This window comes from Rattus rattus, chromosome 13 (assembly GCF_011064425.1).
Source record: "Rattus rattus isolate New Zealand chromosome 13, Rrattus_CSIRO_v1, whole genome shotgun sequence".
NCBI lineage: Eukaryota > Metazoa > Chordata > Mammalia > Rodentia > Muridae > Rattus > Rattus rattus.
The window spans coordinates 6907649-6932676 of NC_046166.1; the positions used below are offsets into that span (position 1 = coordinate 6907649).

At 53.8% G+C, this 25028-nt stretch overlaps 2 protein-coding genes across 2 annotated transcripts; both read left to right on the plus strand.

Moving 5' to 3' along the window:
* Positions 1 to 1453: 1453 nt before the first annotated feature.
* On the plus strand, positions 1454 to 4848 carry Tnnc1 (troponin C1, slow skeletal and cardiac type). Its single transcript, XM_032919429.1, has 6 exons — positions 1454 to 1550; positions 2943 to 2973; positions 3199 to 3345; positions 3685 to 3799; positions 4416 to 4552; positions 4639 to 4848. Exons 1-6 carry the CDS (start codon positions 1527 to 1529, stop codon positions 4668 to 4670), a joined length of 486 nt encoding a protein of 161 aa, XP_032775320.1. The 5' UTR covers positions 1454 to 1526; the 3' UTR covers positions 4671 to 4848.
* An 8170-nt stretch (positions 4849 to 13018) lies between these two features.
* Sema3g (semaphorin 3G) lies at positions 13019 to 23957 on the plus strand. Its single transcript, XM_032919154.1, has 16 exons — positions 13019 to 13133; positions 15524 to 15684; positions 15794 to 15856; positions 16080 to 16199; positions 16472 to 16562; positions 16676 to 16792; positions 16958 to 17103; positions 17286 to 17400; positions 17514 to 17583; positions 17878 to 18022; positions 18233 to 18464; positions 18558 to 18649; positions 19564 to 19605; positions 20844 to 21078; positions 21322 to 21452; positions 22839 to 23957. The coding sequence occupies exons 1-16, from the start codon at positions 13019 to 13021 to the stop codon at positions 23301 to 23303; spliced, it is 2340 nt and encodes a 779-aa protein (XP_032775045.1). The 3' UTR covers positions 23304 to 23957.
* Positions 23958 to 25028: the final 1071 nt, after the last annotated feature.

Here is a 25028-nt window from a genome sequence, read left to right on the forward strand (position 1 = left end):
CCTTCTTGCGTCCTCGCCCCGCCCCTCGCCCGTAATTGACAGGACAGCCGATGACACGCATGCGCAGCTCCCGCGGTCTTGCCTAATTTGCTTTTTGTATACTTGTGCAGCTTCTGTCTTCTGGAGCGGTTGTGGTTATTGTCCGCTGGGCCCACAGCAGCGAAGGGCAGAGGCCAGGAGCCTTCTGAACTCTCCGAAGTCATCGGCTTCGCCTGGCCTCCGTTTCTAGAAGGGACGTTAATAGGGTCTCGCCTGGCTGTTAGGCTTATTCCCTGTGTGTAGCAAGAGCAAAATGCAGAAGATATGACTTAGGTAAGACTAGACTTAGAGCTGGAGCAAGGATCAGAGTGAGACTCTCTGACGCTCAGGGAGTTTGTTGTTCCGTGTACTGGTGAAGAATTGATTGTGGTGATTCCGCAGTGCTCAGCACCCCGCCGGTTTCCCCCCAGCAACGTGCTAGGTGGAAGGGAGGGATATGTGCTGTCCACCTAGCTTCCCAGATGACATCCTGCAAAAGCTCAAGTTGAGGAGGAGACAGACTGGGCCCTGGACACAAGAGCTTCAGTGCTTGAATGATGAAACATCCTTAACCATGGGGAAGACCTAGCGGGAGAAGAGATGTCCCAACTGGAGGATGAAGAGAGAGAATTCTGATATAGATAGGGTTCTTTAGGACTCACAGATCCCAGCTGACTCAAGCCCAAAGTGAACATTGATTGTTGTCATCGAAAGATGGAAAGTTTTGGCATGGTAGATCTGGCTGAAGGGCTTCAGGCCAGCCTATTCTTTGTGGGCCAGTGATTTCTCCCCTTACTGGTTTCATATTATACTCCGAACCGCACGGAGGAGGCTTTCCTCGGCAGGACTTACACTGCCAGCCTCTGTTGGCATGTTACCATCTCTGGGGGAGGAGGGGCCTCTTGTTTCCTCATCTGTAAAATGGGGGTGTTATCACCCATCTCTATGATTGCATAGACGATTGAACTGCTTTTAGAGACCTGGGTGACCTGGAGTCCACTACTTCACATTTCCTGTGTGGGCCTGGGCTCATGTTTTCTTTCATCCAGGAAACTTTCTGAGGCTGTTGAGACACAGTCCTGGGAACCTAGGTAGCAGAGAGAGAGAGATGACTCCTGCAAGCTGTTGTCCGACTCCCACATGAACTCATAAATAAAAGCAATAAATTCTTTTTTTCTTGAGACTTCGCTGGTGGTGCGGGTGTGAGTGTGTGAGTGTGTGTGTGTGTGTGTGTGTGTGTGTGTGTGTGTGTGTGTGTGTGAACAGATAGCAAGAGACCCAGTCCTTGCAGCTCTTCCTAGCTCCTAGCCCTAGGAAGAGGATACGGGGACTCTAGCCAGCCTGAGATTACAGGGACCAGGGAGGGGGGCGGAGGATATTCCAGGCAGTGGTGGGCTGGGCTGGGAATGCAGCAGGAGGTGGAGGGAGGCAGGCAGGGCTATTTAAGCCCAGGCCAAGGGCTGGCCGGCTGGCAACCCCAGTAGCCTGTCCCCTGAGCTGCCACCAACATGGATGACATCTACAAAGCAGCGGTGAGAGATGACTCTTAAAGGGGTTAGGGTGGGTAGGTCCATGGGGGGTTCACTCAGCTAAGAAAGGATACCCTAGGGAAGTGGCGGAGGACTCTAAAGGGTCCCCACACACCTATAGCCCAGCTCCTCGAGCTGATGTTTGGGGGATGCAGAAAAGGTAGCAGTTTTGGGGTTTGTCAATGCGGCTAGAGGGTGTGGTCTCAGCATCCTGTGTCTCCTTCTGTTTCTAAATGTCTAGTCATCACTGTCATGGCTGTGTTTCTATTCTTTAGACATCTTTGGGTCTTTCTCAAGGTCTCCCCACCTCTGTTCCTTCCTCTCTGTGTCTCCGAGTCCTTGTCTGTCTGTGTCTCTGCAGACCACACTCCCTCCTACTTCTCACACTCTACTTCTCACATGCTCAGGTCTGCTGCCCTCCTCTGCCCCCTTAGCTGGCTGAAGAGGCTGTGGAAGGTGGGAGGCAGTTGTGAGAGGGCTGGAGAACTTGAGTTCTGGGATGGGGAAGGCATGTTGAAGGTACAGGCCTGGAGAGAGGTAGGGAGGAAGGAATGGATGGTTAAAACCTTAGTCCCTGGCAGGTTCAGGGGTTAGGTAGGAGTCGAGGGTGATAGGAGTCATGGTTAGAGAACAGTTGCCTTAATTCTCTTCAATTTCCTGGGGACGCTGAGGGGCTTTTGATATACCTGCTCCAGGGACAAGAAAATCCTACCAGCCAGCTGTTCCCAGGAAATTCTCTCTCAAGCCCCGGAACATGGCCCCACTTGTGAGCAGGGAAGGGCTGCAGCTGGTTCTTATGGTATCCTTGGCTATCTTGTAGGAGTCTGTGGAGCTGGAGTAGGGGGGTGGCCCTCCACCCAGTGCCCATACAAGGCCTGGCGGGGCTGGGGACTAATTTTGGCTCCTGAGGCAGCACCAGTAGGCCAGGGGGGCAGATAACACTGCCCCACCCCCCTGCATACCAAAGTCCCCAGAACAATCACCAGGTTTAACTTTGTCCCCCTTTAAAAATAGCTCAGTGGCCAGTCACCCTGGTCAGGTTACAGAGGGTGGCTTTGCTCACCCCCACTTAGTTTTATTGTCTCAGCCTGAGGGGCAGCTGTCTTTCAGGTCATGCAGCTTGGGTTTCATTAGGATGATCTAAAGGACACAGTCATTGAGTATTGTTACTCAGGACACCTTGGTCCTGGGAGGTGCCTGCCTGTCACCTTGGCCGTAGCCCAGCCTCTGGGTCACCTTAGGGCTTTGGGGGTAGGAAAGAAGGACTGAGGACTTTGTAACCTGGAGCACGCGCCTCCTCCTGTTACCATTCTTCCACCTGTGGATTGGGTCGATCTCTACAACAGTCTCTACAAAGGCACAAGTCTGGGTCCTGAGTTCCCTTTTCCTCTCTAGGTAGAGCAGTTGACAGAAGAACAGAAGAATGGTGAGTATCTCCCATCGAGGGGACAGCAGGGCTAAATGTGGGGACAAAGTGGGGATGCCTTTCCAGGAAAGAACCCCAGATTAGAGGCTACAATCTGAGGGTTCTCCTTGCTATGACCTCAAAGAACTCTCGAAGGGAGGTGGACAATTTGCTGGTGGCCCCAGAGACCTGGGTTTCTAGTGTCGTGGCTGCTGATCCAATCTTGTCACCCTATGTTGGACACAGAGTTCAAGGCTGCCTTCGATATCTTTGTCCTGGGCGCGGAGGATGGCTGCATCAGCACCAAGGAGCTGGGCAAGGTGATGAGGATGCTGGGCCAGAACCCCACGCCTGAGGAGCTGCAGGAGATGATCGACGAGGTAGACGAGGATGGTGAGTCCCCTCATGCACTCCAGTCTCCACGGGAGTAGCCCAGGAGCTGCTTTTCTTCCGTATCTGAACCATCTCACCCAGAGACTTGGCAATTAGCTCCTACTGTAAGCCCAAGAAGTCTGAGGCAGCAGAACTGCCGTGACTTCGAAGCCAGTCTGATTGGGCCACATAGAGATCTCCAGGCCAGGCTTGGACTGCAGAACAAGGTTCTATCTTAAACAAGAAGAGTGGGCAGAGGAGCTCAGTAACCTATAGTGTTGGTGTGCGTGTATGTATGTGTTGGGGGCCACTGCTGCAACACTAACCATTCTCTCTCTCCGGCCCTGTTGCCTACCACAGGCAGTGGCACAGTGGACTTCGACGAGTTCCTTGTCATGATGGTTCGGTGCATGAAGGATGACAGCAAAGGGAAGTCTGAGGAGGAGCTGTCGGATCTCTTCCGCATGTTTGACAAGTGAGAACTGACCCAAGCAGAGAGGAGAAAGGGGCTCTGGTCTGGGCAGCGGTGTCGTACACCCTCAATCCCAGCACTCAGGAGACAGAGGCAGGCGAATCTCTGAGTTCGAGGTCAACCTGGTCTTCAGAGTGAGTTCCAGGACAGTCAGGGCTACTCAGAAAAGCCCTGCCTAGAAAAAAAAAAACAAAAAACAAACAAACAGACAAACAAAAAACCAGAATCAAAAACAAGAAAGAAGGAAAGAGTAGTCTCAGATCCCAGTCTAGATACCCTGCAGTCTTTGTTTCCATCCTATGTGATGAGACATAGGAGTGACCATTTCCTAGTGTTCCTGCCCTGCCTCCTGGGGTTCTATGTGTGGGGTGGCTCTTTCCCTCCTCCTCCCCCTCTCCCTCCCCCTACCCCTAGTTCCCCTCCCCTCCCCTCCTCCTCTTCCCCCTCCACTCCCCTCTTCTCCCTTCCCCTCCCCTCTCCCTTCTCCTCCCCCTCTCCTCTCCTCTTCCCCTTCCCCTCCCCTCCTCTTCTCTCCTCTTCCCCCTCCACTCCCCTTCTCTCCCCCCACCTCCCCCTCTCCTCCTCCTGGGCTCTAAGATGCCCCTTGCCGTCCCCGTAGAAACGCTGATGGCTACATTGACTTGGATGAACTGAAGATGATGCTGCAGGCCACAGGTGAGACCATCACGGAAGATGACATCGAAGAGCTCATGAAGGACGGTGACAAGAACAACGATGGCCGAATCGACTATGACGGTGAGCGGGTGGGAGGGCCAGACCCCCTCTTATTCATCCTCTGCTCGGCTCTTACCACTGACCCATACATGGTCCTCTTCCCGCAGAGTTCCTGGAGTTCATGAAGGGCGTGGAGTAGACACTGGCTTTGCACAGAGTTGCCCACGCCTGTTCTCCTAATCCAGCCGGACCCTGTGGTAGGAGTGCACCCAGGTTCTCTAGACTCTGAACCTGGTTGTGTCCTTGAAACTTTGGCTCTTCTGGACTCTCCCTGTTCCCGTCCCAGGGAACACAAATAAATCCTCTCTCCTCGGAGGCCTGGTATCTTGCTCTGATTTTCCTGGGGTCACAGTCTTTTCTCAGGGTTCCCTCCTGCCTGATGACACCATCCCTGTATTCTGACTGTTCAGCTTACCTTCTGCCAGAGGACTTTGGTTAGGTCAGAGATATCTTGCTTTGCACCCCATGGATGACTAGGCCCTGCTGTAGCCCCAGAGCCTGTATTTTAACAAGTTCCTGGAGTTCGAGAAAGGTTCGAGACACTTGACTTTCATCCAGAGTTGCCCGTCTCTGCTTTCCCACTAGGGGTGAACTGCCAGGCAACGGGTACTCTCTCAGGAGGGGAGCAGTTAGTTCAGAGGGCACAGCAACTTCTCCATTCCTGTTAGGAATGAAGCTCAATTTGAGACTCAGCAGGTTGACAGCACTGTCTTCCCACTGCCTTGTGGGTATTGACCCCTGGCCTCTGGGGAACGTGCAGTTTGCTCCACCCCTTGGCACTCATTCTACAGATGAGGACCCCTTGGCCCAGAGAGCCAAGGTCACCTGGTAAATTTGCAGGAGGACTCGGCTACCTTGCAGGCCAACCAAGGACTCTGTCTGACGGACCAGGTTCAAACAGACCCACTGTCTAGTTCCTTCCGCCCTCTAAGGCTGGCCTCCAGTCACCCACCTGATCTTTTTCCCTGACAGGAAATGAAAGCCTGAGGTCTGGTAACATCCCCAAGCTTAGAGGTGTGGTGAGGGGGAGCGGGGTGCGGCAGGCCAGATCTGCAGCCAGAACAGAAGTTGGGGGGTTACAAGGAAGTGGTGGTATTGGTAGTAATACCTTCAGGAGAGACAGCTGATAATGACAGCCAGGCTCCAGCCAGAAGGCCAGCAGCTGTCCCCGCTCCTCCTGGTGACTGCATTGCCTCTGCACCTGTGCCCCAGCCTAAGCATTCTCCAGACAGCCTGCACATTCCAGAGATAGTCTCGGAATTCTACACATGCCTCTGACCAGGCGAGAGCTGCCAGGAGTTCGCAGTCCCTGCAGAGTGGAGGAGGAGAGGAGAGGGGTCTTATTGCTCTGGGAACTGGAGAGCTTGGGGTCCTATGAAGACATCCAGAGGGACCCAGCAAGGCTGATGTCCCAGAGGAGGAGGAGCCACGGGGGTGGGGTGGGGTACAACTTGCCAGTACATCATTCGGGGACCTGTCCACATACTCTGCCTGCAATTACAGGGTAGACGCCGTGGTACCTCAGAGTGAGAGCTCATTCCAACATCTCAAAGCCAACACTGGGAGATGGGAAGACAAAGGAATTCAGGGAGAAAAGCAGAACAGAGTGCTGGCCTGACTTGAAGTTGTCTTGGAATGTTTCCTAGAAGAGGTGGTTTTGAGTTGAACCCCAAAGAACACCGTGAAACAACTGTAGGGCGCGTGAAGGGAAAGACTTGAAATGAGTCTCAAACAGGACGGAAGCCCAGCTCCAGCTGCCTCGGGGAGAGTTGGGCAGTGCCAGACCTCCTGTTCTGTCAGGCTTAGGGAGTGGGCTACAATAGTCTGCCTTTGGTTACAAATGAGTTTAGTAAGGACGTACGTAGGACGTAGGACGCAGAGGTCAAAGAGTGAGTAGCGAGTCCACACAGGGACACGCAGCAGCTGGCTGACATCAAACCAGGTACTCGAAACACTCAGCAGAGTTGCCCTCTCAGCTCCACTGAGAGTGCAAACAGAAAACAGCATCAAAAGGAGCTTACAGCCATCCAGGCGAAATCAACTGGGGAAGCAACCGTCTGGAGCTCCCCATTGAGAGAGTCTTGGGTGGAGGAGGCTGTCTCCTCAGTGAGACAAGGCTTCCAAGTAAAAGAACACAGAGCCTAGATACACAACGGCAAATCAGGTCCTCACGACATCCACAGAATCCAACGGGACAAGCTGAAACTGCCAGATGTTCACAGAGGAGCCTTCTTCCCCATGGCATCAGCCTCACTGCAGCCATTTTTACATTATAGAATTTAATAGTAGTAATATCGCTGGAAATGGTTGACCTGGCTCTTCTCAAGGGGACAGTGTCTTTACTGAGACTCATCTCCTGCTGCAGAGCTAGGGGCTGGGTTGGCCACAGGAAACAAAAGAGCCTCCCCTTGCTCCCAGAGTCCACTCCCAACAAGTTTAAACAGCACCGGACAATTTACCAACATACTATACATCGTACATTCCTGAGGACTTACATAAGGAGAGAGCACTCGGGGCTGCGGAAGGGAGAAGGGCTGCGAGAGAGCCAGGAGGCCTGCCAGCAGCGGGACGAGAAGGCAGGGTGGCTCTTGCTACTGTGGGATGCCCGAGTAAAAGGCACAGAAGGAATATTTTGAAACGGGTAAAGGGAATTGTTGAAGGCTCGAACTGGAGAGAGGCTCAGGGAGTCCAGGGTGACCCTTCAAGTTTTGGTCACAGTGATATTTCTTGAGATATGGAAACCTCGGGAGGCACAGGTTTAGATCAGAGGTATTGGGGGTGGAGGTTTCTTGGCATTCGGTTTTGGTATTTATCTTTCTCAGGAAATTCTAGACTTCAAACATGTTGTGCAAATGGCACAAAATTCTCCCACTTTCAGTCCAGGGAGAGGCCTCATGGGTAAAGGCGCCAAGCTGGATGAGCTCGTCTAATCCCTGTGACGCGATGGACTATTTTACTGTTCTGATCCCTCCCGGGCACAGAGGGAACTTGCCTGTCTCAGAGGGATGTGGGAGTCGCTTTGCACACTTGCTGACCTTCGCGTGCACGGTGGCAGACTCTCAGCCCTTCCCCCCTCACCCATGTACGCTAACATATAAGCGCAAAGATATTCAAATGACTCTCTACTGCATTTTAGCCAGAGTCCCCAAACTTTGACAAGGTCTCGGCGTAGGTCAGATTAGCTCAAGTTTGCTAGGCTCCCACCTGTCTCCCAAGAGTTGGGACTAAGAGATGTGAAGACTACATCGGCTTCAACTTTAACTTGGCTGTTTTTCTTTTTGGTTTTTGTTGTTATTGTTGTTGTTTTTGAGGTAGCATTTTTCTGTGTGGCACTGGCTGTCCTGAAACTCTCTCTTTAGACCAGGCTGGCCTTGAAGTGAGTGTGTGTGCCTGTGTGTGTGTCTGTGTGTCTCTCTGTGTCTGTGTGTGTTTCTCTGTGTGTGTTTGTGTGCTTTCACGTGTATCTATGTTTGTCTATGTGTCTATGAGTCTATGTGTGTGTATGGGTGTATGTGTGTCTATGTGTGTGTGTGTGTCTTTGTGTGTCTGTGTGTGTGTCTCTGTATGTGCCTGTGTATGTGTCTGTGTGTGTACCTGTGTGTCTGTGTAAATGTGTGTATATTTGTGTGTGTGCCTGTGTGTATCTCTGTGTGTTTGTGTGTATCTTTATGTGTGTCTGTGTGTATCTCTGTGTGTCTGTGTTTTTCCATGTGCATCTATGTTTGTGTGTCTGTGTGTCTATGTGTCTATGTGTGTGTATGTGTGTCTATGTGTGTGTGTCTGTGTGTGTGTGTCTGTGTGTCTATGTGTGTGTGTCTGTGTCTGTGTGTGTGCCTGTGTGTGTCTCTGTATGTGCCTCTGTGTGTGTGTCTGTGTGTATCTCAGTGTGTGTGTGTGTGTGTGTGTGTGTGTCTCAGTGTGTCTGTGTGTCTGTGTGTAGGCCTGAGGTCAGCTTCAGAGTGTTATTCCTCAGGTTCTGTCCAGCTTACTTTCTGAGAGTCTTTTCTTGACCTAAAACTCACTGACTGGCTAGGCTGACGGCCAGTGCATCCCAGAGATCTCCTGTCCCTGCCTCCCACATACTGGGGTTACAAGATTGTGCCATCACGCCTGTTTCATTAAGTGGGCTCTGGGATCAGACTCAGATTGGCTAGAGTCATCTCTCCAGCTCCCAGGCTGGTTCATTTGTCGACTTTATCAGACTTCTGGTGGGTTTCCTCGTGTTAAAATGTAGGCAGGGCATTTCTAATGGCTTGATTACAAGAAAGCTGGAGAACAAAGTTGAGGTGGGCCTGCCGCAGGCTGGTGGGAAGACAGAAACCAGATGGATGGAGCTGAAGGAGCCTAGCGAGAGCCAGGAAGAGAGAGGTCAGCAGAGCAGGAGGCCCTCTGCTGAGGGGTCAGCAGAGCAGGAGGCCCTCTGCTAGGGCCTCCCCCAGGAACAGTGGCAGAGACCAGGTTCCTGTGTGTCAAATGAGCAGTAGGGAAGGACAGACGGACAAGAGTCAGTGGGTGAAACAAGCCTGGACAGCAGCTGACAGCTCCAGGTCTTAGAATTGAAGTCCTCTTCTCTCTCCCCTCCCTCTAGGCCTTAGCTATCCGCGTGGGAGGGTCCCAGGGAGCAGTGGGATGGAAGTCAGAGCGGAGGGACACGAAGAAAAGGAGCAGAAGAAACTGTGGAGGTGGTGAATGGTGTAGACAGCAGCCAAAAGCCAGAGGAAGGGGCAGGGGCACAGAGGAAGGGGCAGGGGCACAGAGGAAGGGGCAGGGGCACAGAGGAAGGGGCAGGGAGACAGAGGAAGGGGCAGGGGCACAGAGGAAGGGGCAGGGGCACAGAGGAAGGGGCAGGGGGCACAGAGGGAAGGGGCAGGGGCACAGAGGAAGGGGCAGGGGCACAGAGGAAGGGGCAGGGGCACAGAGGAAGGGGCAGGGGCTGAGGGAAGAACAGGGGTGTCTGGGAAATGACTGTCTGATGCTAATGAGAACAACCTGTCACTCATGGGTGACAAAGAAGCAGGGCAGCTCAGTCCCCATTGTCTACAAGGCTGGGTCATAGATTTAAACCAGGCCCATGATTTAAACTAGGCAAGGAGGGTGAGGCTGGATGCAGTGGGGGCCAGGGTAGGCAAGTGACCTCGATGAGCATAAGATTGTGGTACACGGGTTGGGGATTTAGCTCAGTGGTTAGAGCGCTTGCCTAGGAAGCGCAAGGCCCTGGGTTCGGTCCCCAGCTCCGAAAAAGAACCAAAAAAAAAAAAAAAAAAAAAAAAAAAAAGATTGTGGTACAGACGGCAGTGTGGGTGTGGGTATTGAGGGTCCATGGTGGAACCCAGAGGAAGGAAGGCCTGGCGGCTGAGGTATGTGTGGGGAGACAGAGGGTGATAGGCGGTGAGCGCTGATGGGAAGGGAACAGAGTCAAGCCCACTGTGGTGGGAGGAGGATGGCTGAGCCTGCTACGGCCGCCTCTTTGCCTAGTACTGCCCCAAGTAGCCGTATACCTGGGGTTTAGAAGTGAGAATTGGCCAGAAGAAGCATTAGAGCCCACCCTGGCTCTCTCCTCCTCAGCTGCCGGAGGTGGGAACATTTCTAGGAGAAATGAAGGAGATCGTGGCCCATGTGCTGAAGGGAAGTCTATAGAAGGCCGTGTGGGTTGGACAGAAGGGGAGTCCATCCTTCCGGACATTACTGCCTCAGAATTCTACCCAGGAATGACTGGGCTATACAGCCCTGTGTTATCCACCTGCTGTAGGAACACACACATCACGTCACGTATGAATCAACCTAGGGAGCCCCAGCTCCCCGAAGCTAAGGCTACGTCACTTGTGTGCATCACCTAATTCTGTCCTCCCCACCACAGAGCTGTGTTTTCCTTTGCCCCGGTAGCGCTTTCTCCATGAAGCCTCCTTTGGTTTTTCCCATTAGAAGAAACCACCAGAGCATCTTTCATTGCATCTGTGTGGTTGTATCGTGGTGCCTAGATGACTGCTGGATCCCTCAGGAGATGTTTTCCGCACAAAGATACATTGGCCTTTGCTCTGTCATGAAGTTCCAGCTTTGTCCATTAGGTGGCATGGGCTGTCTGTGCTAGGCTCACGGAGGTGTGCCCTGTGCCGCTGGTGGGAAGGGTCCTTTAGGAAAGCCCTCTCTTCTGTTCTCTAGACTGGGAAACTGAGGAAGAGAAGAGGAAGGGAGGGATGGAGAGGGGGCGAAAGAGTGAGGAATCTGACTGGGTCCACACACTTGAGTTGGGTTGCCGGGCTTCTTTCCGTGATGTGAAGTAGTCTGCCTACCCCTCCACATGCCTATCCGGCTAGACACAGCCCTCCCTACAGCCACAGCTGAAGGTCTGGCTGCGTAGAGACCCCAAGGGCGGTGAACCGAGGACTGGTTTGGTCTCCTGCTCACACCCTCAATTTGGGGCCACATCCTGCCTGAAGGGCTGATTGTTCAGCTCAATCTCAAGCAAGACATAAGGCCTCAGCCTGGGCTATGTAACACGGTGTTTCCCCAGGGAGCCGGAGGCAGAATGTCTCCACCCTACTGAGATCCCAGGACAGAACCACCCCTGTTCTTCAGTTTGTAGTTCGTATCCAGGATGGCTGGTCCTTGCCTTAGGAGGAGAAGGCAGATCCGGGAAATAAAGGCCATTGCTTAGGGCTCTACAGCAGACTTACAGGCAGAGGTGGGATGGGGCCAGTTACTGGTGTCTCTGAGCAGCCCCTGATCTGCTTCCAAGTAAGAAACCCCCACCATATTAACATTCTAGAGACCGGGAGAACTGGGAGGGCAGATGCAAGCCACAGGTCCTTCTCATGCCGAGGCAGGGGCTTATCTGTTTTCTTTCTAGAGAAGAGATAGGGAGAGGAGGTAGGGTCCCAGGACTCTAGCCCTCCAGAAAGTCCAGAAGCAAAAGAGGGTCCGATGGTTGATCTGAGTCTGTTCTCAGCCTTCTGTGACCTTAGTTGTGACTCTCTCTGGAAGGTCAATGGTGAACATCTTGGTGCCCACCTTCTGAGGTCTCAGGCCATTCCATCTGGGAGGCCCACCCTACAGGCGTTTCCAGAATCCTGGGACCTCTAACTTTGAAGGCCATGGGTTCCGAAAGGAGGGTTCAGAGGAGGGTGAGGTGAGAGGTGGGGGCAGCAGGTCCACTAACTGCTCTGACATGAGGGTTTGGGGGTTCCCACTTACCCAGATTCGGTTCCTGGGTGCAACTCCCCCTTGGCTCCTTTTTATGCACTCTACACCGGAGTTTAGGGCAGAACAGTGATTTCTGGCAGAACCATAGTATGTAGAGCCCATGGGCTTGGGAAGAACTCACCACTGACCCGTCGTGCTCTGGCCCCTGGGTATCTAATGCACTGGGGCCTGAAGGAAGCAAGACAATGGAAGCTCTTCTAAACATGGAATAAACCTTGTCCCTTACCTCAGAGCAAGCCTGCTGAGCTGAGAGAGAGCCTGGTACACTCAGAGAGGGGCTGTGGAGCCTGGGGTGGAGACCTTAAGTCAGTGGTTCTTACGTTCCTAACTCTGCGACCCTTCAATACAGTTCCTCATGTGGTGATCCCCATCCATGAAATTACTTTTACTTTCTTTCTTTCTTTTTTTTTTTTTTAAGATTTATTCATTTATTAGATATAAGTACACTGTAGCTGTCTTCAGAAGCACCAGAAGAGGGCATCGGATCTTTTTACAGATGGTTCTGAGCCACCATGTGGTTGCTGGAATTGAACTCAGGACCTCTGGAAGAGTAGTCAGTGCTCTTAACCGCTGAGCCATCTCTCCAGCCCATGAAATCACTTTCATTGCTACTTCATAACTGCCCTTTTGTTAACATTATGAACTGCAATGTACATAACCATGTTTTCAGATGGTCTTAGGTGACTCCTGTGAAAAGTTCGTTTGACCCTTAAAGGGGTCGTGGTACCCACAGGTTGAGAACCATTGCCTTAGGCATTCATGTCCTACCAGTGCCAGACCTAGGAAGTATAGCTAGACCTTAAGCCCTACCAGGATGAAGTCGAAATGGATACTCTAACCAAAGCAGGTTAGGCACAGTGGAGAGCTTGGTAGCCAGGTCAAGGATACCCAGCTAGCTCAGGGCTAGTGATGGGGATGTCTCTGGAGAGGCAGGGAACGAAGCCAGACCCCCACCTGATTCCTGACCTCTTTTTCAGGCTATTCCTTTCCTTTGCTGGAACCTAGGTACTTTGTGAGCGTATTGTCATTCAAGCTGTCCCTACCTCAGCTGGGTGAGAGTCTTCCAAGAGGGGAGCAGGTCAGTTTGCTGCAGGGCATTGAGTGGGGCAGCTGAGGTGGCTGGAGAAACTGCAGGTAGATGGCAGGCTTGGAGCGCTCGCTCTTCCTCTCCCGCCTTCCCGCCCAGCCTTGGGTGGAGCCACTGCCTTATAAGTGGCTAGCCTGGTGGCAGCAGAGCAAACTACATCCAGCAGCAGGATCAGAGGGCAGCTCATCTTTCCCCCCAGCATGGCCCGCTCCGCTTGGGCCATCTGCTGCCTCCTGGGGAACCTCCTGTTCCATGTGGGCAGCCCGAACCCTGGTCCTAGCCCCAGTGTGCCTCGTCTGCGGCTCTCCTACAGAGGTACTGGTCAGTGCTTGCTCTGTGTGTGGTGTGTGTGTGTGTGTGTGGTGTGTGTGTGTGTGTGTGTGTGTGTGTGTGTGTTGTGAATGAATGTCTGTGAATGTCTGGGGCTCTAGGACATCCCTTAGTCAGCCAGCAGCAGCATGGGTAAAGTCAGACCCTGCATATCCCTAGGAGAAGGTTTCCTAGTCAGACCCTGACTGTGGCTGGGGATGACTGTGGGCAGGAAAGGCAGACACATCCTGGGAGCCATGGCCAAAGTGGGAGACTGATACAAGGGGGAAACTGAGGAGGGTGCTACGAAGGGAGGGAAGGATGGAGGGAGATGGAAACCCTGAGAGCTGTCCGTAGGGATGGGCACAGAGGAGGAAGGGAGACGGAGGGACTGGGCAGATATCAAGGGAGTGGATGGAAGTCTGTCCCTCTGGTCCTGAGCCACAGGGAAGGGAGGAGCCTCTCCCACCTTTTGCAGCCTGCCCTGACTTATCATCCACACTTACTGATCATGCCTTTCCATCTATAGTCTCAGCTTTCCTCTGCCAGTCTCCCTCTCTCTGTCTCTCTATGTCTGTATGTCTGTGTGTCTGTGTGTCTCTGTCTCTCTTTCTATGTCTGTATCTCTGTCTGTCTGTCTATCTCTATGTCTCTTTCTGTTTGTCTCTGTCTCTATCTTTATGTCTGTATCTCTGTCTGTTTGCCTCTCTATGTCTGTCTGTCTGTCTGTCTACCTGCCTCTCTCTCTCTCTCTCTCTCTCTCTCTCTCTCTCTCTCTCTCTCTCTGTGTGTGTGTGTGTGTGTGTAGAGGTGATCCTTTGTTCTAACCTAGGTGTGTGGTTCTGCCTTTTTTGATGGTCCATGAGACAATTTAGAATAAGATTTAATTATAGATTCTTCTTCAAAACTATGTCACATGTATCTATTTGAGAGAGAGAGAGGATGCAAGAGTGCTTAGCCTAGGCGCCCATGTGCCACAGTGCATGCTGTATATGTGTATAGGTCAGAAGACAACTCGTAGGAACTGGTTCTCTCTACCATGTGAGGCTCTGGGGATGGTCCTCGGGCTGTCAGGTTTGACAGGTGCCTTTACCCACTGATAAAGTGCCTTTATCTCTCCAGCCCTGCAGAGTCTGCTTGGGGAAGAACAATCATCTTCCCTGGGGAACCTCAGTTAGACGGGGGATGGCACGAGCTTGCTGTGGAGACCATGGGGTTGAGGACCCTTTGTTCTGGGAGCTGTGGCTTTGAGGGGCAATCAGGCTACTAGGAATGGCCTCTGAGAGGGAAGTCTCAGAGTCTGTGTCAAACAAGCAGGGCATCCCGAAGAGGCCACCAGTGCGTTTGGGGATGGAGTGGAGTGCGTGAGGGGTTCTGGACAGAGGGTTACTCTGGGCCTTCCCAAGGGTGGCAGGCAGCCCACTCTGCCAGTCCTTTGCTGAGGCCTCGCTTCCACCTCCCCAAGCGGACCCAAGGAACTATATTGAAAGTCTTGGGGCTCTTGATCCCTCCATCTTTGGGGGCAGGCGATAGGGCACTGTGTACAAGGGAGAATGTCATTTGTCCCAACTCTGAGGCTGCAGTCCTGTTAGGCTCTGCCTGGTCTGCCCTGTGTCTTGGTGTGCCCTCTGCTGAGGAGTGTTCCCGATCCCCCCAACCCCCTTTCCGGTGGATCCAGTCCACACTCTTCCACCTTCGTCCTGGCTCTCCTAACTCTTCACCAGGCTCTCTGACACAATTTCTGTCAGCAAGGCTGTTTTCCCTGGGCACTTAGCAAAGACACTGGGATACAAGGATCCAAGCACTTAGGAGATTGGGAAGTGGTCAGCTGAAAGACCAAAGGTCTGAAGAATGGAGGACGGGGGGGGGGCGTTAGGATGTGGTGTGGTGGCAGAACGCTTGACGTCAGCATGATGAAGGGTGGTCCTAAGCTTAATCTCCAGGACCACTAAAACAACAAAACAACAACAACAACAACAACAAACTAGAGAGATGGCTCAGTGGTCAAGAGCACTGACTGCTCTTCCAGAGGTCCTGAGTTCAATTCCCAGCAACCACATGGTGGTTCACAACCATCTGTAATGGGATCTGATGCCCTCTTCTGGCATGCAGGTGTACATGCGGATACTAACAAAGTAGTTAAAACAAATCTCTTTAAAAAAAAAAAATGAATGAAAGCAAACTGGACAGGGTTGGGTGGGAACTGAGAGATACTGACACCACTTGCCCCCCAAAACCACGTCCCAAAAGCCCTGTAGCAATGGTGTGGATGACAACATTTTCCAGATGCACATGGGTGGTGAGTGCATGCATAGCTGGGATCCTCGTTCCCACTTCCTGGCTGGGGACGTAGGCTCAGTGGCAGACCCTGATTCTCTTCCTTTGTTCTCTGCTAGATCTCCTGACTGCCAACCGCTCTGCCATCTTTCTGGGTCCACGGGGCTCCCTAGACCTCCAAGTCATGTACCTGGATGAGTATCGGGACCGCCTCTTTCTGGGAGGCCGAGATGCCCTTTACTCTCTGAGACTGGATCAGGCATGGCCAGATCCCCGGGAGGTGAGCCGGACTAGGGGGGTGAAAGTAGGCACTTTCAGGTGGAGAACAGATGGCGAGACTGAGACCATGAGTTTAAGGGCGTTGAGATTGCTTGCTGGCTGTGTTTCAGGTCTTGTGGCCGCCGCAGCCCGGACAGAAGGTGGAATGTGTCCGAAAGGGGAAAGACCCTTTGGTGAGTATTGTTGGCAAGGATCACCCCCCCGCGGGTTCTCACAATGGTCTGCAGCCACTCCCCTGCTGCCTCTGCTGGGAGGATTTGGAGCAGGCTCTGTCTTTCAGGACATCTGGAGAGAATGTGACCCTCACCGTGTTCTCAGAACTGACACGAAGCAGAGCTAAGACAGAAGCCTTAGAACCCAAGGCTCACCCTCACGCACCCATTTCTTCCCCTACAGACAGAGTGTGCCAACTTCGTGCGGGTCTTACAACCCCACAACCGGACCCATCTGCTGGCCTGCGGCACTGGCGCCTTCCAGCCCATCTGCACCTTCATCGCAGTGGGGCATCGGGGGGAGGTGAGCCTGGGTCTGGCCCCATGAGAAGTTGGGAAGCTGTGACATTTCCTCCCCGCTGTCTGAACACTTCCCATTGAGCCAGGGTAGGGCAGAGGGGGAAGGGGCTTGAAAGGCGCCTTTGTGCTGGGGTGCTGACCCCATCAGAGAGGCTGTGGATGAGGATCTTTTCCCCCAACCCCCCACCCTACGCTCCAGTCGCACGCACAGATTACTGCCCGAGGCTCTGCTTCTTTCAGAGGTGACCCCGTACGTACCCTCTCCCCTCTATCTAGCATGTGCTCCACTTGGATCCTAGCGGCATCGAAAATGGAAGGGGGCGTTGCCCACACGAGCCCAGCCGTCCCTTCGCCAGCACCTTTGTAGGTGGGTGATACCAAGCCAGAGTGCCAGGAGCGTAGGAGTTGACCCTTAGTTCCGGGTAGGGATGGCGCTGGTTGCTAAGCCTGGCCCTCTCTCCTGACTCTGGCCCCCTCTAGGTGGGGAGCTGTACACGGGCCTCACTGCTGATTTCCTCGGACGTGAGGCCATGATTTTCCGGAGTGGGGGTCCCCGACCAGCCCTGCGTTCTGACTCTGACCAGAGCCTCCTACATGGTGAGGCTCCCTGAGGGCGAGGCTGCTTGGGACCCATCCTTCTACCTTGGAAGAGAGAAGATAGATGAAATGTGGGCCAAGACGGATGGGCCACTGCTCCAGCTCCTGGGGTGGGGGGAGGCCTGTGGCTTCCCCTGTCACATCATTACCCTGTCACCTTCTCAGATCCCCGGTTTGTGATGGCTGCTCGGATCCCAGATAACTCCGACCGGGATGATGACAAAGTGTACTTCTTCTTCTCTGAGACTGTCCCTTCGCCAGATGGTGGCCCAGGTCATGTCACCGTCAGCCGCGTGGGCCGCGTCTGTGTGGTGAGAGCTGTGGTGGGGTGATGAGGGTTCAAGACCCCTGTTGTGACCTCTTCCCTAGACTGTCCCTTCACAGTAGAGAAACTGAGGCAAGGATACAGCGCTAACATACATCCCTCTCTTTGTGGTTGAGGGTAGGGCCAATGTCACGAGGCATAAAGCTGACTCCACCCTCCATTCCCCAGAATGACGCTGGTGGCCAGCGGGTGCTGGTGAATAAGTGGAGCACGTTCCTCAAGGCCAGGCTGGTATGCTCTGTGCCTGGCCCTGGCGGGGCTGAGACTCACTTTGACCAGCTGGGTAAGGGAATGGCCACACGGGCCTAGGATCTGGGAGTGGGGAGGGCTCAGAGCTGGTAAATCAGTTCATGGGCAGTGGCTATCTATGATATCTATGTCTTTTCTGTGTCCCAGAGGATGTGTTCCTGCTGTGGCCAAAGGCAGGGAAGAACCTCGAGGTGTATGCGCTGTTCAGCACTGTCAGGTGGGCATCCATGCTCCCCGGTACCCCGTCACCCCAGCATGGTCTCCATACCAGGCTGGTTTTTCTGCTGAGCCTCTGCCCACATACCACCGACCTGCGGCGGACTTTCTCCTTGATTCGGTCTCCTTGATTTCCGATCTCCATCTCTGTTCTGTCTCCGCCTCTGTGTCCTGTGAGGCAGTCTTGGTTTTCAGCAGCCACTGTCACCTTACTCATCACCTATGAAGGCGGCTTGCGACCCCCTTCCCCCAACCACCAGGGCCTAGCCTGACTGTCCCTGTCTGCGTTTGGCAGTGCTGTGTTCCGGGGCTTTGCTGTCTGCGTGTACCACATGGTAGACATCTGGGAGGTCTTCAACGGGCCCTTCGCTCACCGAGATGGCCCTCAACATCAGTGGGGACCCTATGGGGGCAAGGTGCCCTTCCCCCGGCCTGGTGTGGTAAGTAGGTGCTTGGGGGTCAGGCAATAGAGGCCTAAGTAGGTAACGGGGGGCTCCTGCATAGAAATGCATAGAAACTTGGCAGTATTGGGCTGGAGCTCCAGAGGGTTCGGGAGGAGTCTCTGCTGTGTGCTTGACCCCTTGGAGGTGGAAAGAGGCCCGGATAGTGCCATCCTGGGGACTTCAAATGTTCCCTCTGCTGCCGCCCAGTGTCCCAGCAAGATGACGGCACAGCCCGGCCGACCCTTTGGCAGCACCAAGGACTACCCGGATGAGGTGCTGCAGTTTGTCCGAGGCCACCCGCTCATGTTCCAGCCTGTGAGGCCTCGGCGTGGCCGCCCCGTCCTGGTCAAAACTCACCTGGCTCAGCAACTGTGCCAGATCGTGGTGGACAGAGTGGAGGCTGAGGATGGGACCTACGATGTCATCTTCCTAGGGACTGGTAAGAGGGCTGAACGGAGGTAGCCGGGTTTGTGGGCAGAGGGTAGCTAGCTTCTTCCTTCTTGTCTCACTAACCTTTGTTCCTCTGCTCCAGATTCAGGTTCTGTGCTCAAAATCATCGCTCTCCAGGGTAGTGGCTTACCTGAACTGGAAGAGGTGGTTCTGGAGGAGCTCCAGGTGTTTAAGGTAAGCAGGGGTTAATAAATGACTCCACCTCCCACCCTGGGCCTGGGGTGAGCTCCAGGAGAGAGAACCCAGGGGAGAGGCTCGAAATATGGTGGGTACTGCTGGCCAGGCTCCAGGATGCTACCCAATTAATTACTGGGAGAGCTGGAGTAGTAGGCTGTGGACTGAAGGTGCCTGGTGCTCTCTGGGGAGGGATAGTCAAGGTGGGCACCTTTGACGAAGCCTTGTCAGTCTCAAGTTGCCGTGCGAAGCGGCTGAGACTCCGTCTCCCCCCACCCCATATCATGGACAGGGATCGTCTGTGTTTAGGGGCTATTTTGCCTCTGGACATGAGGTTAATGATTTAGGACAGCTGATTCGTGGCTGGGGAACAAACACTGTGGGGGGAGACAGTGGAACTCTGTGCCAAGCCTCCCTCTTGGAAGCCAGCCAGGATGAGGGTACCTTCCTGGGTGTCTGGTAAACACTCCCCACCCCACCCCTCCTTTTTGAGACAAGGTCTTGAACTATACCCTTGGCTGGCCTGGTATAGACCATGTTGACAAAGCTGGACTCAAACTCATGGAAATCCACCTGCCTCTGCGTTCTGAGTGCTGGGATTAATGGCCCGTCTACCACGTCCAGCATGTGTTTGTGTTTTTTGAGACCATGTCTCTCTATAGCTTAGCTTAGACTGAAGCTTCCTAGAGAGAATGGCGTGCCATTAGACCCTCCATCTTCCCGTCTCAGCTGCTCCAGGGCTGAGGTTATGGGATGCATCACCTTTTCCAAAGCCCGTGTAGTCTCTGCTGCCGGGAGGTACAGTGATCAGGCGAGGGGCGAACGGCTCCCACCCAGGGCTTGGGCGGTGGTGAAAGCAGGGAAGCTATGCATAGCCTTCACCCACCCATCCTAAGACCCCATTCCTTCTCTAGGTACCAACACCCATCACTGAGATGGAGATCTCTGTCAAAAGGGTAAGGCCAGCCTGTCTGTATCCCCTCTCCTAAACTTGCTGTGGACTCTGCTGAGAGCTGGGCCTATTGCCTGTGTGTGTGTATGTGTGTGTGTGTGTGTGTGTGTGTGTGTGTGTCTGTGTGTGTGTGTCTGTGTGTGAGCCTGTGTGTGTGTGCCTGTGTGTGTGTGTATGTGTGCCTGTGTGTGAGCCTGTGTGTGTGTCTGTGAATGTATGTGTGTTTGTGAGTGTGTGCATGTGTGTGTGTAGGCCAGAGGACCTCCTCAGGTGCTACTCATCTTTTTGAGACAGAGTCATCATTGGCCTAGAGTTTGCCAATCACGTTAGGGTGAGTGGCCAGCAAGCCCTAAAGCCTGTGTCTGCTTCCCCAGGCTGGAACTGCAAGTGGGACCTCAATATCCTGCTTTTTTTACATACAGGTTCTGAGGACTGAGCTCTGGTCTTTGTGCTGAAGCACTTGTTTGAACCATCACCCCTAGCCTCTGGGCACAAATCCCAACTTTTTTAAACTTCTTAAAACATTATTTTATTTATTTTGGTAAAGCCCTGCCAAGCCCAAGTTGCAGTGAGCAAGGCAACAAGCCTACAGGACCCTGAAAGTTCTTGTGACAAATGGAGGCTAGAGATCAGAGAACAATTTGTAGGAGCCCAGTTCTCTCCTTTTACCACGGAGGGCAGAGGGGAGCAAACTTAGATCGTCAGGTTAGGTGGCCAGCACCTTTTTCTACCGAGCCATCTCACTGGTCCACAGCTGGGATTATTAGACGTGGCCTCTTTATAGCCCATGGCCACATGCAGCTGAGGACAGCCATGCCTGTGACCCAACACAAAATCATAAACTTACTTAAAACATGAGGTATTTTTTTTTTCTAACTTGTTTTTGGTTACTTGGTTACTCACACGTGACCTTTGCAGATGACGGCTTCGTATGACAGGGTCAAAAGGCTAGACAGGCCTGCAAGGTACAACTCTAAAGCGAGAGGCCTGTCACACAGAATCCCTTAGGCAGAGGTTGACAGGAGAGAAGGCCTGAAGAAGTCCTGTATAGAGAAGACCCAGCTTCACCCTACCTACTCGCAGCCTAGCGTAGGCTCTGGAGTGCACTCAGCATCTGGGGAACGAGTTCAAGACGTTCTGGAAGCCCTTCTCGAAACTGATGGGTCTCAGGGAAGCCTGGGGGTTGGGAGCCCGTTGGCAAAGCCCAGCTCACTGGGCCTCTGCTTGCATTCCTTCCCCCAGCAAACGCTGTATGTGGGCTCTCCACTGGGCGTGGCCCGGCTGCAGCTGCACCGGTGTGAGACTTATGGCAGTGCCTGCGCTGAGTGCTGCCTGGCCCGGGACCCATACTGTGCTTGGGACGGCACTTCCTGTGCCCGCTACCGCCCGGGCTCGGGCAAGCGCAGGTTCCGACGACAGGACATCCGACATGGCAACCCTGCTGTGCAGTGTCTGGGCCAGGGCCAGAGCCAAGACAGTGAGTGGTGGGCCCCCTGGATGTAGGTCACCCTTTGGACTGGGCTCCACCCCTGGGAAGCATGGTCTTGGAGAAGTCCTGTTGTAATAAGTCCCCGGTTTCCCTACGTACAGCTACATTTGGAGTCTTAGGGTGACGTCACCTGAGTCTTCACCACACAGGTATCCTGTGGGAGTTAGTCTGTGGCCCTCAGAGTCTGGGTCCCCTAGTTCCCAAGCTAATCCAGCCTGGTCCTCTCTACAGAAGCCTCGGGACTGGTGACCAGAGTCTTTGGCACAGAGCATAACAGTACCTTCCTTGAGTGCCGGCCCAAGTCTCCCCAGGCTGCAGTGCGCTGGTTCTTACAAAGGCCAGGGGATAAGGGGGCTGACCAGGTGAGTGGAGACCTCGTCCGGAGACCCACTTTTCTCCCTCAACCCCAAACCTTTTTTTTTTTTTTTTTTTTTGGTTCTTTTTTTTCCGGAGCTGGGGACCAAACCCAGGGCCTTGCGCTTCCTAGGCAAGCACTCTACCACTGAGCTAAATCCCCAACCCCTTCAACCCCAAACCTTAAGTTCTAGAAAGGGACTCTGGAGTGAGCTAGCCAAGATCTTCCTAGGAAAAATGTGGATTATACCCTTGGGTACCTATGAGGAGCTGCCCCCATTTCTGCTTCTAGGAGTGCCTAGGCTCCGTGTAGCCCCAGCCTCCCTAGTCTGTGATGGGGTGCCGCAGGTTGAGGAGAGGGAATGGGGACTAAGTTGTTCTGGAAGTTCTCATGCTAATGCATGTGCTCAGCTTTGAAGGGATCTCTTCCCCAGAGTTTCCTAATTCTTCTCTGCCTCAAGCCTGGCCCCTGACCACTACCTTCCTTCCATTCTTAGCCTCCTGCTTCTTTTCTCAGAAGCAAGTTGTCTGCCCAAGTCCTCTCTTCCCCTTGACTGGGAAGGTTTGTCAACCCCTAAGATGGCTTCAGTCTAGGGCTTGAGGCCAAACATGGGCAGAGCAGTCTGGAACTGCTTTCCCATGGGGAGGGGGAGAAGGAGGGGTCTGGTTACAGGAGGGGCTCGTCCTCCAGCTCAGGAGCCAGGGGAGGCCAGTCTGGGACCAGCTGTAGGGCTGAGCACTGAGGAGACTCCCTGGAGTAGGGAGAGCAATAAGATGAGGTTACACAATGCTAACCACCCAGGCGGTTCACCCTCCGCGCTCGGATGCACAGGCAGGGTTAGCAGCAGAGTCTGGGGCTCAGAGCCAGCTCTTGCCTCCCACACTCGAGTGGGCACTTAGCCCACCCCAGGCTTGGGCTGTGGGCCTCACACCGAGGAGGAGTGAACAGGACAGGCCAAGACAGGGAAGGCCCAGCATGACTCTGCGTGTGTGTGTGTGTGTGTGTGTGTGTGTTTCTTCAGTTCAGAGTAAGACCTCATAGACAGGAACCTAATTCCTCAGCTCCCTGGGTGCCTGTGCAGACTTCCCTGAAAGTCTGAGGGCTCTGACCTGGGACACATAGCCATTCATTCACTCGTAGGAAAATCTTCTTCATAGGTCCTTGCCCTCCTGGGCAGAAAGGTGAGGCCTGGCTGCCTGCAATTAGCTCAGGGTCTGTCTGAGATCCTGTCAATTGGTTAGGCTCATGGTGGGAAAGGGAATAGGCAAGGGGGGAGGGGCAGGGCTTGGACCCCGAGAATCATAACCGTGGAAAAGCAGAGGAAAGAAAACGAGGTGAACGTCCTCCCCAAATCCTTGCTTATGTCTCCTGTACCCTCCTACTCCCCCTACAGGTGAAGACAGATGAGCGAGTTGTGCAGACGGACCAGGGGCTTCTGTTCCGAAGGCTCAGCCGCCTTGATGCAGGGAACTACACCTGTACCACTCTGGAGCACGGCTTCTCCCAGACCGTGGTTCGTTTTGCCCTGGAGGTGATTGCGGCTGTGCAGCTGGACAGCTTGTTCCTTCGGGAGCCAAGGCTGGAGGAGCCCTCAGCCTGGCGAAGTGTGGCCTCTGCCTCACCCAAGACTTGGTATAAGGACATCCTTCAGCTCACTGGTTTCGCCAACCTGCCCCGCGTGGATGAGTACTGCGAACGTGTGTGGTGCAGGGGTGTCGGGGAGCGCTCGGGCTCCTTCCGCGGAAAGGGAAAGCAGGCGAAGGGCAAGAGCTGGGCGGGGCTAGAGCTGGGCAGGAAGATGAAGAGCCGGGTGCAGGCTGAGCACAATCGGACGCCCCGGGAGGTAGAAGCCACATAGAAGACGGCTGAGGAGGGGGTGGTCGGACTGGGCTGGGAGACTCAACAACCTCTCTCTCCCACCCGGCTAGGAAAGGAGTCCAGGACGCCTGATTACCTCTTAGAGAAAATCTCTACCACCTACAGGAAAGACCAGGGGCTGGTGGGAGGGGCCTTGCATCTCAGTCTACTCCCGGCCCTTCTCTGTGTTCTCAGTCCCAGGCTGGAACTGGCACCTCCAGACCACTTGTAGTCCCAAGGGGCACGCTATTTGTTCTCAGAGATGGTGTGGCTTCCGGAGCACATTTCCGGTTGTGCCCAGAGGCAAGTTGGGTGGGTTTTTCCCAGCTTGCCAAACAATGGCCATTCTGAGTGACCCTCTGAGTGGGTGTACGGGTGGCTCTGAGGGGGTATATTGGGAGTCCGTCAGAGGAGGGGAAAGTAGATTCCTAAGGTAGTACCCGTTAAGAAACTCTTGCCCCAACAGAGGTGTGAGAGAAGGTGGGAGGCGCTGCGGAGGTGGGGTCGCGCTGGTTACCTGCCTTCATGCTTTGATTCCTTGTGTCCGCCCACTACCGGCTCATACTCATAGAGGCAAGACTTGCTGGAACCTGGAGGTTGCCTGGGCCTGGGCCTCGCCCCCTTTTTAAACCGGAAAGATTGTCTCACAGTACGATACCCTTTTCCCAGGTCCTAAATTATCAGACCAGGCTTGCTGGGGTGCCCACACGTCACCATCAGAGCCACTTCCTGAGGATCAGGGGAAGGTTCTGTGGACCAAAGAGAGGAAGAAGGCAGCTGGAGGGTAGGAGTGGGAAGCATGGGCTACCTTTCTGAGGGCGAGGCGGGCACGCTCAGGCCGGGGAGGTTAGGAATGGATGGACACTCTGAGAACTGCAGCCAGTGATCAGGATCAGCATCCTGGGCTTTGTCTAGAGCCACAAGGAACTAGAGACAGGTGGGTCCGTGGCTCCATGGGCAGGTGTCATCAAGGATCAAAGTGACAGCAGTTGGTTCAGGAGCCACTGGGCAGGTCAGCTATTTCCAACCCTTCAGTCTCTATTGAGGGGGTCATGAGGGTTCATTTATAAGACCCCCATGTTTTTTGTGGTACTTGGGATTGAATCGAGGGTCTCCTGCGTGCTAGATAAATGCTCCACCACTGAGTTAGAGCCCGGCTCTCTCTGTGGGAGAACAGGAAGAAGAAAGCTAGTATGGTAAATCCTGCTGCTTTGGGGGATGGGGTTGGGGATGAGTGACAAGAGCTCATCTGGCCTGGGCCTAGGGAGGAGGAATTTTACCACAGATAGTTTCTGCAGCTTGGAGCAGAGAGGGGGAGGAGGACAATTAAATGAAAGCTATTCCCAGCCCGAGGGTGAAGAAGTTAGTGACGCACAAGGCAGACAAGAGGGCATGTCTGAGCTCCCTGCTTGGAAAGGGGGTGGGGGGGAAGGGTGGAGGCAGGGTGGGGGTGGGGGGATGAAAAAGCAAGATAGAACTTTTTGCTGTACTGATGTTCGAACCCAAGGACCTTGGGTTTATTTTCGCTACCCTGGCACCCCCAGGGTGCTGAGAGCTGAATTCGCACCCTTACTCCACACTGCTTATCTGACAAACAGAAGCCCTGAAATCTACCTGCCCAAACCCAGATTCCTTCTGTTTGTGGGTGTGGTCCCTTGGGATACTGGGGGATAAAAGAGGGGGAGAGGAGTGGGTAAAAGCCGGAGAAGAGTTGGTGGGACAGAGA

Bases quoted from the DNA above. Each gene is read 5' to 3' on its own strand.
- Sema3g (XM_032919154.1), top strand. From the start codon at position 13,019: ATGGCCCGCTCCGCTTGGGCCATCTGCTGCCTCCTGGGGAACCTCCTG. The intron at 16,793-16,957 runs GTGAGGCTCCCT...TCACCTTCTCAG, and splicing joins TGACCAGAGCCTCCTACATG to ATCCCCGGTTTGTGATGGCT. The intron at 17,401-17,513 runs GTAAGGGAATGG...TCTGTGTCCCAG, and splicing joins GACTCACTTTGACCAGCTGG to AGGATGTGTTCCTGCTGTGG.
- Tnnc1 (XM_032919429.1), top strand. From the start codon at position 1,527: ATGGATGACATCTACAAAGCAGCG. The intron at 2,974-3,198 runs GTGAGTATCTCC...TGTTGGACACAG, and splicing joins GACAGAAGAACAGAAGAATG to AGTTCAAGGCTGCCTTCGAT. The intron at 3,800-4,415 runs GTGAGAACTGAC...CCGTCCCCGTAG, and splicing joins CTCTTCCGCATGTTTGACAA to AAACGCTGATGGCTACATTG.